Below are 14,715 nucleotides of genomic sequence, written 5' to 3'. Positions count from 1 at the left end.
CTAATTGTCAAAAGACGAATGGAATATGAATCAGCCAAGCCTAAACAACAAAATGTATAGAGCCCAAAGAAGAATAAACATTCCCATTTTCAACTCCAACAAAGCACATACTATACTATTAGTCTAGAAATTACAAACTGACTTGCTTGGAAATACTTGGGCAATGTTTTCAATTTTGAATCACCCTTATTGTAGTGCTTCTTTAAATCAATGGCACTTCTCAACTGTAATCATGAACACAGGTTTGAATTCAGAAATCAAGAGGAAAATTTATTTAAAATAATTTTAGAATATAATAATCTGTCTAAGTTACAGGATCTAATAACTCCTAGCAAGCAAATGTACCATCAAAGTCAATTAGCAAGTGCCCTATTATCTTGATAAACCCATAAACCACTTGCATGCATATGCAAGCTTCATAATCCCTTATCCCAAAAATAATAAAAAAGAAAGCTTCACAATAAGTTCTTATATATGATGATTTAGTTGTAATACTTCAGTACTCTGGAAGTACTGCTCCTTCCTCTCACATAATAATGGGTCCTGCTAATTAAATTCTTGGTAGGCCCCATCAATCATGTGAGAGAAGAAAACATTGCTCAAGGAACAATGAAAAATTGTTGATAATTTAGATAGATTTAAAAAGACTTAGAATCATGAGTTCCAATATAATTCAATAGTAAATTGGAGATTGTTTAAATCAAACTTATTCAACTCCAAAGAAATCTCAAGATGAATCAGGTGTAGTCTTATATCTGAAACATGTTATGATAAGAGAACACTCACTTGGGTCAAAGTAAGATCAAATCATAATTTAGAAGCACATCTTAAATTACGATGTGTTCGATTCTTGATTTGAATTTCATGTAAACAAATACAACCATGTGCATTCAGGTCAATGTCATGCGAATAATTTTTTTAGTGAAGTTGAGTTGCTGAATCAACTTTCTGAAATTGAAACTTTAAACATTTCAAAAGAGGAACACACCAAACATTCCAAGATACTACTACCATAATTGCTTCAAGTCCAACCCAAATTTTATACTTGTGTATGCCAATGCCATTTTACAAGAAAGCTAACCGGTTGTATATGACTAGAAGATATCATTTATATCCCTGGAAAATCATCTTTGTATGGAATAGGGTAAAACCCTCTCACCAAGGTTGTTGCTTACAAGTTATAGAAAGGCATGAAGAAGATCAACAAACCTGTTAGAAGAAACCCCAAAAGAAATTATATGAACACTAATGGTAGTATGATGACGTGATGCCCATAGCCCTCCTGAGAACAAAAACATTAAAGCAATCATAATCATTGTTTACACTAAAAAATAATAACAGACACATACTCTCTAAGATAAGGGGAGATGGATAAGAGGCCAAAGGTAAATTTAAATAAATAAATACATTAACATAGAGCCAATTTGAGAGTTTAAATGAAGTATGAGCAGATCAAAAGATTACTCACTAGCCAATATTTCAGACCATAACAAATAACTGTCAATGTAGCACTAAATTCCAAATAAAAGATTCCACCTTTTAGTATTGGAAGCAGGTACATCATTAATTAATCTTGTTAATTTTGATAATCCTTCTAACTAATATTGTGCACAATAATAATTTCATATGGATCAAGCACACTAAAAATGATGTTATTATTGTTGTTGTTGTTTGTAGGTGGTCCATCATTGCTGGTCAATTACTAGGATGAACTGTTAATGATATTAAGAACTACTAGAACACAAGGCTGAAGAAGAAGCTCCTAGGCAAGCAACGCAAAGAGCAACAGGCTCACGCTCAGGCACAAGATTGGCGAGCTAAGCAAGAAATGAAGAGAGGGAGATATAAGAATTTCATGGTTCCCGGGGTCATGAACCAGAGCCCATATTGGCCTGTAGAGCTCCTTGTGGCAATGCCAATAGTGTGTGCAGCCCAATACCCTCCTCCTTTTGAGGACCAAGCAGCTCTTACAAATTTTCTGATGAAACTAGGAGGAAGATTTTCAGACAATCATCAACAACCAAACCTCACCACCACCACCATTGATATTCAATATCCCATTGATAATCATATCATTTTCTCGCCTCAAGATCAACTATATGCAAACTCAATGAGCATGCTTACTTCATCAATGACCACCAATTCCATTGGCAATACTTGTACTCAATTGACAAACATGGTTCAAGGGCTTGAAAATTTCCCATGTGAGGTAAAGTTGGGCTATAACAACCCACAACAACAACTAAATGGGTTGGAGGGATTTTACAGAATGGACATGATCAATTCTGTTTCATAAATAGGGATTGCTACTACTACGACTAGCTCTTGTGAAAGCGCTAGCTAGGGAGACATAAGCTCCTTGGTTAATATTTATTCCCCTTTGGTTTCTGACTATGAAGGGACACTACAACCACAAGATTTTGCTTTTGGAGATTTGAGTTACTTCAGGCCGATACAATAGTAGCACTATACATGGGTGGTGTATATTTATACCAGTAAAGGATTTGATTTCAAGATTTCACCCAAAAAAAAAAAAAAAAACTAATGAATTCACTCATTCAAAGTTCTTTTTCAATTGTTCTGCAACTAGTTGCACGTTCACATTGACTTCTTAAAATTTTTTCATATGTACATTATATTACCATTACAAGCACTTCAATCCATAGCCCAAATAGATACATATATGATTTTATTATGATTGAAGAATGCTATTCTTAACTTTTTAATTTAAAATATCAGTATATGAAACACATAACCTTACATCATTACCTAACTGTCCCTAAACTGACCCCCGCTAATTGAAAAACATCCTTTTGATACTATGAATGCACAGGACATAACAAGTCAAAGAGAAAATATGGCATCCTTATGAAGCAAAATGGAGTCCAAATACTAAGAACAAGCTAATATTTGAACAAGCGCATTAACATGATGAATTGAAACACACTACATTTCACCATATTTTTGTGTGGAAGAAATTTATAAGAACTAAGAAGCATAATGAAAAGATAATAATAATAAACACTAACCAGTTGATATAAACTAAACAATGTAATGACTCAAAGTTGAGTTTCACAGAAAACCCAATTCAATCAGAACCTCTACAAAAAATAAAATTAGTTATAGAGTCGGAACTTAAGCCAAATATAGAAATAAAATAGAACCATAGTACTTAACTTTAATAAATCCATAATGAAGAACCATTTTCGTGGACCAAATGAAATGAACAGAGCATAAAAGGAGCACCATTTGATACTTAAAAGATCCATGTCAGTCAAAAGAAAACAAATATGACTCAACAGCCAAAATAGCATTAAAAATCAAAACAATTTGGAGAGAGAGGTAGTTTTGTTCACTAATACCCAAAATCGTAATGCTAAACCAAAAATCAAAACATAATTTTTTTTTTTTTAAACTTACCATTGGGGAAATTGAGAGAGGTCCAAGTGAGATTGAGAGAGAGTTTGTTTTGTTCCTGAAAGAAAACAACAAAATATAAAAACCCCATGAAGGAAATCCCTCAAAAAAATCCAATTAAACCCCAGCTTTACAAATACCCAAAATCGAAACCCTAAACCAAAAATCAAAACAAAAAATTTTAAAAACTTACTGTTAGGTAGATTGTGAGAGTGTCTTGAGTGAGATTAAGACTTGGAGAGAGTGTTTAGAGTGAGATTTAGAAGGTCTTAACGAGAGAGAGAGGGAAAGACCCAAGGAAGGGTGACGACGCTACTAGGTGAGATTGGCATCACTAGTAATGGAGGCCTGGGCTTTGTCGACAGCGGCACAATAAGGAGGATCGGTGGTAGAGAGGGGTGGATCAGCGGTGAGGGTTTTGGGAGTCGCAGATTGGGTTAGGGTGTGAACAGCGATAGAGAGTGGAATTGAGGCTTTTTTTTTTTTTTTTTTTACTACCAAACCTATAGCCTCGTTTAAATAAACGCAGCTATAGACATGCTTTAAGCCACGCTTTTAAGAAACACAGTTGTAGGCAAGCTATAGCTGCGTTTTAAAAAGGCCGCTATGGACCTTTAAAAAAAATGTTCAACCTATAGCTACGATTGAAACATGCGGATACAAATGCGGCTTTAGGTGTACCTATGGTTGCGTTTACCAAACGCTACTATAGGATATCTTTTAAAAAAAAAAAAAAAATCAGTTGGACATATTGCTATGTTTTTTAAACGTGACCATAGGCCCTACCCAATAAAACACCGCTGCAAACATTATAAACGCAGCTATAAGGAAGCTATAGCCGTGTTTTTTTGTAAATGCGGCTAAAAATAACACGGCTATAGCTAGCGTTTTTTGTAGTGCTAGAATTACAAAGTTTATGATATTTTGTTGTAAAGGAGCATTTTTATTACTTGGGCAAATTTTTTCAAAGTCTAAAGCTAAAACAGTAGCGAAGCAGAAGGAAAAAAGAAAAAAAAAAGAAATTCAAATCAAATAGGGAATTTATTATTTGTTAGGAGATTAGTTAAAGGCTTAGCAAAACAATTTAAAGTGAGAGGAAAGAAAACAAGAAACACAGAGAAATAATGCGAGGAATAATTAAGCACCTCATGGAATCCTTCTAGAACTTTGATTTCCAATTAGATTGTTGAAATCAATATGGATTTTGCTTCGTGGTCTCACTAGACAAGGACTCTACTTTGTCATCTCACTAGAGTTGGAACGATGTGAAGATTTTTGTCTTGGGTTGGGTTACTTGGGTATTCCGCTAGAAAGCAAGTTTCTTGGCTGCGTTTGAATTAGAATGATGGGAAGGTTTTGGAATTGTAATAGGCTTTAGCGGGATGATTTTTTTTTTTTTTTTTTTTTGATACATATCTAAGCATGGGAAGCAGAAAATGTGAGGAGTGTTTGTAAAATTTATCTATTTGACGTGGCTAATTAAAGACCATTAGATCGATAAACCCACCTGGCAATAAAGGGGAAAAAAATCAGAACTAAGAACCTATGGATGAGCCGATGATGACGATGGAGGATAACACACACACACACACACACACACACACACACACACAAAATGGTGGAGCCAGTGATGAGTGGTGCCTAAGAAGGTGGAGCTTATGATAGGTGGGAGAGAAGGACCATGGTGGGTTTGGTTGTGGAGAGAATATTGAGAGAGCGTGAGAATGAGAGAGAGGCAGAGTATTGGAATTGAAAGAGTGCACAAAATGTAAAATGTTTTACCAATATTTATATTTCTAAGTGTAAAACATTTTACACAAATTTGCCTTAGTTGTTTTGGTTGACTAAAAATATTTTACTGCAAAACAATCATTGTAAAATATAAAAGGGGAAATTACAATAAACCCTCCTGTGGTTTGGCCTGTTTTCACTTTGCCTACCCGTGGTTTAAAACTTTACACTTTGCCCACCTGTGTTTAGCTCTGTTTGGTCTTTGTTACCCACCTTTGGATTTTCCATTAAAAAACAACTTTTACCACCAAAACCTAACTTAACACGAATCAAAAAGTTAGGGTTTGAATTTTTTTGAAAGAGCTTGGGTTATGGGGTTTTGAAAGAGCTTCTCTAGTGCATTTCAAAACATGGAATAGTTGCTTCAAATCTTCATGATTCACATCGCACAAAACCCTAATTTGCTCAGTAAAAAAAACCAGAAGTGTCAATTTTCGATTCCAATTTCACTAACAAAAACAATTTCAATCTGATTCAAAAACAGAATCAAAAGCTTTGAGATTACGGAAATTTGGCACTAACTAGAATATCCTGAGGCAAGGCTTCGAGAAGAGACCTTTCAGAATTCAAACCCAATCTCTCGCCAAACATGTTCTTCGATGGCATTTTCAGAGCTGAATCGATCCCCAAACCCTAGAAATGATTCAAAATCAAAATCCTCTTCCTCCCAAATGCTCCTGCATACCTCACATACCCACCCTAGCTCTTCATCACCGACCACGCTCTTCAATTTCAAAGAACTACCGCATCTCTTTCCCAATGCCATATTTTTCAAAAAGAAAAGTGTTTTGAAAAACAAATCTATTTTTGAAAGCAAATTTTGAAAATAAAACAAAATGAACTCTTAAACTCTAAAACTCTTTTGGATAATTGTTTCTATTTCTGTTGTTGTGAAAAAAATGGAAACTTAGAACCTCCTTTATTCAACTGCGGAGTTGCTTTTAAAAAAATTGTCGTGTCCCTTTCTATGACTCACTTATATATAAAGGAGGAGGAGAAGAAGATAGCGTTTTATTTGCTTTTTGAATTTTTAATTTTTTGAGACAATGATTTTTGAATTTTAGTGTGAGAGATGGGAGAGATATTTTCTTTTAGTGTGTTACAGAGACATTTTGTGCATTATTGGAGTTCTTGTACATTATTATAGTGTTTTCACGCTTTTTTGTTCCCAATCAACAAAAGGATGAGTCTTAATTTTGATTTCCACTCTGTAGTGGGTCCCAATGTAAACCTTTTCTAATGGTTCATCATTAACAATCCTATCTTTCTTGCCTTCTTTCTTGATTATTTTTCAAAGGAATTTCAACAGAGGACTAGTAGTTTGCATAGAGACACAAAACCCCATAACCCAAGCTAGCTCTTTCAAAAAATTCAAACCCTACCTTTTTTAATTTGTGTTATTTTATGTTTTGGTGGTAGAAGTTGTTTTTTAACGGAAAAGTCAAAGGTGGGTAACAGAGACCCAAACGGAGCTAAACACAAGTGGACAAAGTGTTAAGTTTTATATCACGGGTAGGCAAAGTGAAAACAGGCTAAACCACAAGTGAGTTTATTGTAATTTTTCCAATATAAAAATATTTTACTTTGAAACAAATGGAGTGTAAGTTCTTTAGTGTGTAAGAGAGAAATGGAGGGAAGTATCGTTTGTCGGTGGATTCCACTATCAAAACTCTCTTTTCTCTCTCCCTTTCCTCCCAATTTGGGGGGAAAGAATTTGGTGGGCCATGGAGGAAAATGGATCCTCCATTTTTTCTTTCCTTCACCCCTATACATCCTAACCAAACATGGGATTTCATTTCATTTATCTCATCTTCCTATCTTTTCTTTCCCATTCCCTTAAAACCAAACATAGCCTTAGTCGGACTGCTTACTTTGAATGTGTTTGCATTTTTTATATTTGTGATTCTTTCAAAATCAGATCAGGCCAGTAAAAAATTAACAATTCATTAGAAGAAAGGAAGTAGAAAATTAACAAATGTTTTCCTTCTTGTCCTGAGCCTGACGTCATGGCATGCGACACTATATAACTGTACACATTAAGCTACAATATCATATTATCATTCAAACAAGTTCAAAAAAAAAAAATATTATCACTCTAACAAAGAACTTATAAAAAAAATATATAAAAAAAGGGAGGGGAAATACCCAAAAAAAAAATCCCGTACTGTTATAGATGAACACATTAAACCACAGATTCTTAAATGACATACTTTAAAAACCCCCCATATTTCATAATTGTATCCAAACAAAAAAGAACCCCAAATAAAGCTCACCCTCACACATGATCAAATGTACATTTTTGAAAGTTTGAGATTTAAACTTTAAAGTGTTCCATTTAAAAATATGAGGTTTAGATGAATCCCAACTTGACGCGTGTAAACTGTTAAAATACGTGACAAAGTTTGCGTCCTAATACTATTTGTAATTACAAAACTCTTTTGTTAAATCACTGGCTATCATCACTTTGACTGTTAGCTTATCTTTCAAGTTATTAGTTCCTCTACAGTGGAGTCCTGCCAAATTATATAAAATCCTCGTTCCCACTTTCACTTCAATATAAGATATCCTTCTATAATATTCGTAGATGGATTCCGTGGAAGCTGAAGCATCCACGTTGCACCATGTGGTGGCCATGCCTTACCCAGGTCGCGGCCACATCAACCCCATGATGAACCTCTGTAAGATATTAGCTTCAAAAACAAACGAAACGATCAACATCGATATCATCGTCACCTTTGTTGTCACCGAAGAATGGCTTGGCTTCATCGGCGCCGAGCCTAAACCCGACAACATCCGCTTCGCCACCGTTCCTAACGTTGTCCCTTCCGAGCTAGTTCGAGCCGCTGACCATAACTCCTTCTTCGAAGCTACCATGACTAAGTTGGAAGCTCCGTTTGAGCGCCTCCTTGATCGGCTTGAGCCGCCGGCGACAGTTATCTTGTTTGACACTTTTTTGTTTTGGGCGGTTGGTGTTGGGAAGCGGAGGAATATCCCGTTGGCGTCGTTTTGGCCATTGGCTGCGTCGGTGTTCACAGTCTTACACCATTTTAATCTTCTGCCTCAGAATGGTCACTTCCCATTGCACGTATCAGGTGGGGCTTTATTAAACAGATTATTTATTTATTTATTATTAGCAGGATATGCTATTGAGTAAATTACTAGAGTGATGGTGCCATATTACAATACTGCTATTTTTAACCGCTCATTCCGCAAAAAAAACCTGCTATATTGATGCTGTCATTTCTAAATTTTTTGCAAATATGCTACAATAGCAATCTACTATAGCTCAAATGCTGTACAAATAATAATTTTTTACTCTCCATCTGTCACTTTTCTTTCTTTCTTTCATTTCACTTTTCTATTTTCTTTCTTCCTCTTCCTCACCGCCCTGCCTCTCTCCCCTCTCTCCCGAGCCTTCTCTTCTTTCAATTAAAAAATCCAAACTCTTTCTTTTTTTGTCTTTCTTAGTTCATTATTCTCAGTCTCTCTCTCTTTCTTCTCTGTGTATGTTCATATGGGTTTGGTTGTTGTGATGGTGGTGGTGGTTGATTTTGGTTGTGGGTTGAGATCGGATTTTGGGTTGAAATCAGGTTGTGGGTTGTGTTTGATCTGGATGTGGGTTTGGTTTTGGTTGTGTTTGATCAGATTTGGCTGTGTTTGATAGGATCGAATTTTGGGTTTTGGCTGTGGGTTGTGCTTGATTGGATTTTGGCTGTGTATATTCATATGGGGTTTGTATTTGATATGGATGTGGGTTTGGTGGTTGTGGTGTTGGTGCAGTGGTGGTGTTGGTTGATTTTGGGTTGTGGGTTTGGTGGATGTGGGTTAAAGATAGGGAGAAGAAGCAGATAGACAGACAAAGAAGAAGAGCAGCCGTGGGTTGATAAGAGAGAAAATTAGAGACAGAGAAGAAGAGAGAGAGAAAATAATAAATAAACGATGCCGATCGTAAACTATGTATTATATACCGTATTTTAATTTGTTCTTTGACATTTTAATTATGTTAATTTAACCCTTTCAGTATTATATCAATTTAATCTTTATTGTTATTTTTTAGATGTAAATTGATGACGCGTTTAATGGCAAAAAAAAAAAAAATCAGCTTTTGTCAATGTGACAGTATACTAAAATTTTATTTTGGTCATTTGTCATGTTATCAGTTTTCATCTAAGATATAATGATAGAGACTAAATTGACACGGCACTGAAAGGTTAAGTATTAAATTGACACAATTAAAAAGTTAGGAATCAAATTGAAATATAATGCAAAGAATAGAGACCTAATATATAGTTTGCCCATAAATGAATAGTATTTAGCTATGTTGTGAAAAATAAGAGCATTGATATAAGGTGACTGGGTGAGTTGTGAAACTATAAGTTAAAATAGATAAAGTAATTTTTTTTTTTTTTTTGGGTACTAAAAGCTAAATTTTTAACACAATTAATGTGGATGCTCTTACTAGGTATTTCCCTACTATAAAAAACAAACTTCAAATCAAACTTCAAATTATTAGGTAATACAAAGCTTAATTTTTTAAGGTGACTTTTTAAATTTATATCATATTTTTGTGTCAAATGATTTATTTGTATTGACGTGGACTATGGCGTAGCAAGTTCATTGTATTTGAGAGTATCTAATGATACAATTTATGTACATAACATACACTACAAGGAAAAAGACAACACAAAAAGTATTATTGCAAAAAAAAAAAAAAAAATAGAGGTAATATATATTAGACAAAAAGCCATTTTTAGTCCCTACATTTTCAGGCGATTCCCATTTTAGTCCTTACATTTTATTTTTACCGCTTTTAGTCCCTATCCTGAAACAGAGAAAGCTGGCGTGGCAAACGGCAGGAATAAAAAATTAAAAAAATTAATTTATTAATTTTAACTAAATAAAAAAAATTAAAAACAGAATTAAAAGGTAAAAATCATATGAATTGAGATTTAAGTGTGTCTTGAACAAGAACAACAAGAACACAAACTCAGATCCAAGAATACAAACCCAGAAATTAAAATTAAAAAAAAAAAAAAAAAAACCATGATTAAACTCAAATACCCACAACAAAAATTCAAAGCAGAACCAAAACTTAAACCCAATCTGAGAGAGAAAATCGGAACACCCACAGACCCACTGCCACCAAATTGCCACCCACATCTATAGCAACCTGCGTAAACCCACAGTGAACCCATCCCCACCAATAACACAACAACCCCCCACTGTCGCCACCATAAATCTGGCATCAATACCCACAACAAAAATTCAAAGCAAAACTAAAACCCACATCCAATTTGAGAGATAGAATCAGAGTGAGAGAAAGAGAATCCACCGTCGCCACCGCTCTAAACTAGCACGTCGCCGTCAATCTCTAAACCACTACGCTATCACCGCCGATCTTCAGTCCATACTGCCGATGTCGATCTCCAGTCCACGTCGATCTGAGAGAGACACCAAATCAGAGAGAGGGGAGAAAGAAAGGAAGATGAGAAATGAAGGGAGGAGTGACTGTATGATTGAAAGAAGAGAGAGTGATTGTGTTGGAGTATCTTCAGTCCATAGTTGCTAAAAATATATTTTTTTTGGGTTTTGTTAGTTGATTGTGTTGGAGTATCTGAGTTTAATCATGGTTTTGTATATATTTTTGCTTGTTTGGATGCTAAGAAAATGAAATAAAAGAGAAGAAAATCTTGAATTTCTTATTTTCTAGGCAACCATGTTCTTGGGGGAAGAACGTGAAGAACAATTATTTTTAACTAAAATTTTTAATATTTTTATTTTAAAATTATTGATAACTAAAATTTTATTCTATTTTAAAATAAAATATAATATTTTTAATATTTTTTTAATTCTGCCATTTGCCACGTGTGCACTTTCCGTTTCTGATCTAACGGTAGGGACTAAAACGGGAAGCATTTTTTAGGATAGAGACTAAAAGCGGTAAAAATAAAATGTAGGGACTAAAATGGGAATAGCCTGAAAATGTAGGGACTAAAAGTGGCTTTTCGCCTATATATTATTGCATCTCTAGGTTTTTTTTTATTGCAACGAAATCTAGTTTTGCATAATTCATCTCGGACTTTATTGCAACAGCTTGTATCGACTTTTTTTCATTGCAATAACACCTTATTACAACGACTTTAGTTGTTATTGCAATGACTTTTTTTGCTGTAGTAAGTTCTTTTTTCTTGTAGTGATATATTTATTTGAACATAACATTATTATAGTTCTTTAAATGTTGTATTTTAGGTTCTGAATTTTATTCAACAATATTAGTGCATTGGCTAATGAACCAAAATGAAGAATTATTAAATTTTGTCCAAGTTATTTAACAAGGATGCGTTAGATTATTACTTTCTTTTTTTAATAAAAAAATCATTTGTTGTCTTTGTTAACTCAATCTATTCAAGCAAAGTATAGAAACTTTGAATTTGTAGAGAAAGAAATACTTTATCTTTACATATGATTCCTTTATTTTTGTACGAAGATAATTTACTTTTTTTAAATGCTAATTTCTATTGATACAATTTGTTTTTTTGTATGCATTCTACAGCAAATGGCGATGAGCGTGTAGACTATATCCCTGGAGTTTCTTCCATTCGTTTAGTAGATCTTCCTTCATCGATTGTTTTGAGAAACGAAAAAATGTTGCATAGGGTCCTCGAAGCTTTTTCATGGGTGACTAAAACACAATATCTCCTATTCAATTCCACCTATGAGCTTGAATCTCAAGCTATTGATGTTCTAAAAGCAGATTTGCCAATTCCCATATATACTATTGGCCCAACTATTCCTTACTTCAATCTTGGAAAAAATTACTTAGAAAGTAATAACCACAATGACCTTTATCATGTAGAATGGCTAGATTGCCAACCAAGAAGTTCTGTTCTATACATTTCAATGGGAAGCTTTCTTTCTTTTTCAAGTGCCCAAATAGATGAAATTGCAGCTGGTTTGCATGATAGTGGTGTTAGATTCTTGTGGGTGGCACGTGGTGAGACTCGTAGGTTGAAAGAGATTTGTGGTGATATGGGTTTGGTAGTGCCCTGGTGTGATCAATTGAGTGTGTTGTCTCATTCTTCTATAGGGGGCTTTTGGACTCATTGCGGTTGGAGTTCCACTCAAGAAGCTATGTTTTGTGGTGTTCCTCTTCTTACCTTCCCCATAGGTATGGAACAAATGCAAAATAGTAAGCTTATTGTGGAGGATTGGAAGATTGGATGGAGGGTGAAACAAGATGTGAGAGGAGAAAGTTTGGTGACAAGAGAGGAAATTGCAAGATTGGTGCAAAGATTCATGAACTTAGAAAGTAATGAAATGAAAGAAATGAGGACAAGAGCAAGTGAACTTCAACAAATATGTCAACAAGCAACTGCAAAAAATGGATCATCTGAAATAAACATCAATGCCTTTGTCAAGGACCTTTCAAAATGCAATGGACAATGAGGAAATTACATCACCTTTTCCCAGTTACAAGACCATTTCATTCTTATGGCCTATTTTCACAAAAATGTTCATACATCTTACATGTTACACATAGGCACTGTTCTCAACAGGATAATCATTTTGGTGTGAACATTTTTGTTCTTGATAGTAAAGGGGAGATGTTCTTGCTGCTACTTGTGAGAGATTTTAATGCTTGGGAAGCACGTTGTTGGCTAGTGATGTGTCACTTTAAAATTCATTGCAATTTGGCTTATATATAGGTTTTTATGAGTGGCAGTTTTTGTTCCACATGTGTGTAACAAGTTTGTGTAATTGTGAGAGACTACATCCTCGGCCCAATCCTAAGAACAGTGGGTTTTGGCACTCGACCCACGCAAATGGGGTATGGTCGTGTTATTGCCTCTCAAAAGACACTGGAGAAATCCTACTGTTGTTATTCTCCCTTTTAGGTTAAGAGTTTTACAATGGAGTTGCCACTAATCTAATTGGAAAAATAAGAAAACCAAATACATCATTGTTATTGATGATTTGAAATTGAAATTGTACATCTTTTTTATAATAACTAGAAAATTACATGGCTTTGATCCTAGATAAAATCTAAAACAAAAATACATCGCTTTGATTTCTAGTTACAATCTAGAAAAAGAAAATTACAAGGATAAACCTAATCTACTAACCATTGATCTAAGTTCGGACGCTATGTTGTAGGATTGCGAAGGTGTTAGGCACTTAACCTACCTGGTGAAACCAGTCTTCTAGACTGTGGTAGCCAATATCATATCATATCATTCAAAAGTGTGAATCTAGTAATATACATAAAAAAAATATGGAAACATATTTATAATTAGGAGAAACCTTAATTCTAAACATGTGATCATACGACTTGAATTAAAACCCCAGAAACATAGAAAATATGAAAAACTAAGCAAAACCTAGATCTTGCATGATAAACAAACAAGAACTAACTAAGAATATGAAAATAAACATGCTTAAATCTTAAAGCTAAGGCATAATTAAATGGAGAAGGCTAGAAAACTTACCTATATGCACAACACTCCCAAAACTCCAAGCTAGACAACACCTCAAGAGGGAGAGAGAATTCTCAATTTGCTAGAAAGCTTTGAGATTTTTAGGGGGTTTTTTCCAATGTTTTTGAGTGTTTTCCTTAGTGTTTTGAACTGGAGGCAAAAGGAGGTATTTATACTAGGAGTGGGGGAGCTAGGGTTAGGTCTCTAGGCATTATGGGACTTCAGAAATTTGGATTTTCTGACAGGAAAACGTGGGGTGCAAGGTCAAATTGAGTGGAGATCAATCCGAAGCAAAAAAGGGAAGGAAATCTAGAGATTATTGTCCAATTACTGATTGACACTTGGTTCCAGATCTCCATGATTTTTCCCTTTTTCATTTCATCTGTTTTCGTTTTCAATTCAGACCTAATTTCCTCTAAACTTTGTCTTTCAATTCTTTTTTGATTCTCTTGGTCCTCATGTTCAACAAATTAATTCAAAATATGTTTAATTAATTAATTATTTATTTATTTATTTTATTAATCAATTTGTACTTATTTTGCAAGGAATCATTAAATGCTTTTGACCTGGATTAAATCTAATGCATGCAACCTTACCATAAACCCTACTCCCAGCTAGTACTATCATGACACATCACCTAATTCAAATTAGTCTAAAAATAGTCCAATCAGAATTAAGAGATAATAATCACCTATGGTCAGAGTTTGATTTATGCAGGTGCACTTTATCGTTGAAACTTGTTTCTCGGATATCTTTTAATCTAGTGGTCCGATTAATGCTTATGAACTATCATTTTGATCATTATGATCTCAAGATTCGTTTTATGGAAAGTATTTGATGATTAAACAACCAAAACCACGGTGTGTGTGCAAATAAATGCACTAATTCTTTCCCTTAAAAATATTGCAGCAACTTCATCCTTATGTCATAAAACTAAGAGTAAGATTAGGGATTTCCAAATAAAAATAAGTGTAATTTAGGGATAATATACAGAAATATTGTACCAGTTGTTGCATTTTTGAATTGGACGTCA

General features: G+C 34.4%; 1 protein-coding gene and 1 pseudogene across 1 annotated transcript; both read left to right on the top strand.

Moving 5' to 3' along the window:
• Positions 1-210: 210 nt before the first annotated feature.
• LOC126696873 (transcription factor RAX3-like) lies at positions 211-2,461 on the top strand (annotated as a pseudogene).
• Positions 2,462-7,646: 5,185 nt separating this feature from the next.
• LOC126713101 (UDP-glycosyltransferase 87A1-like) lies at positions 7,647-12,940 on the top strand. The gene is made up of 2 exons (XM_050412752.1): positions 7,647-8,300; positions 11,762-12,940. The coding sequence occupies exons 1-2, from the start codon at positions 7,793-7,795 to the stop codon at positions 12,652-12,654; spliced, it is 1,401 nt and encodes a 466-aa protein (XP_050268709.1). The 5' UTR covers positions 7,647-7,792; the 3' UTR covers positions 12,655-12,940.
• Positions 12,941-14,715: the final 1,775 nt, after the last annotated feature.

This window comes from Quercus robur, chromosome 2 (assembly GCF_932294415.1).
Source record: "Quercus robur chromosome 2, dhQueRobu3.1, whole genome shotgun sequence".
Taxonomy (NCBI): Eukaryota; Viridiplantae; Streptophyta; class Magnoliopsida; order Fagales; family Fagaceae; genus Quercus; species Quercus robur.
Note: the sequence above shows the minus strand (reverse complement) of the source record. Positions and strands in the feature narration are given on the sequence as shown.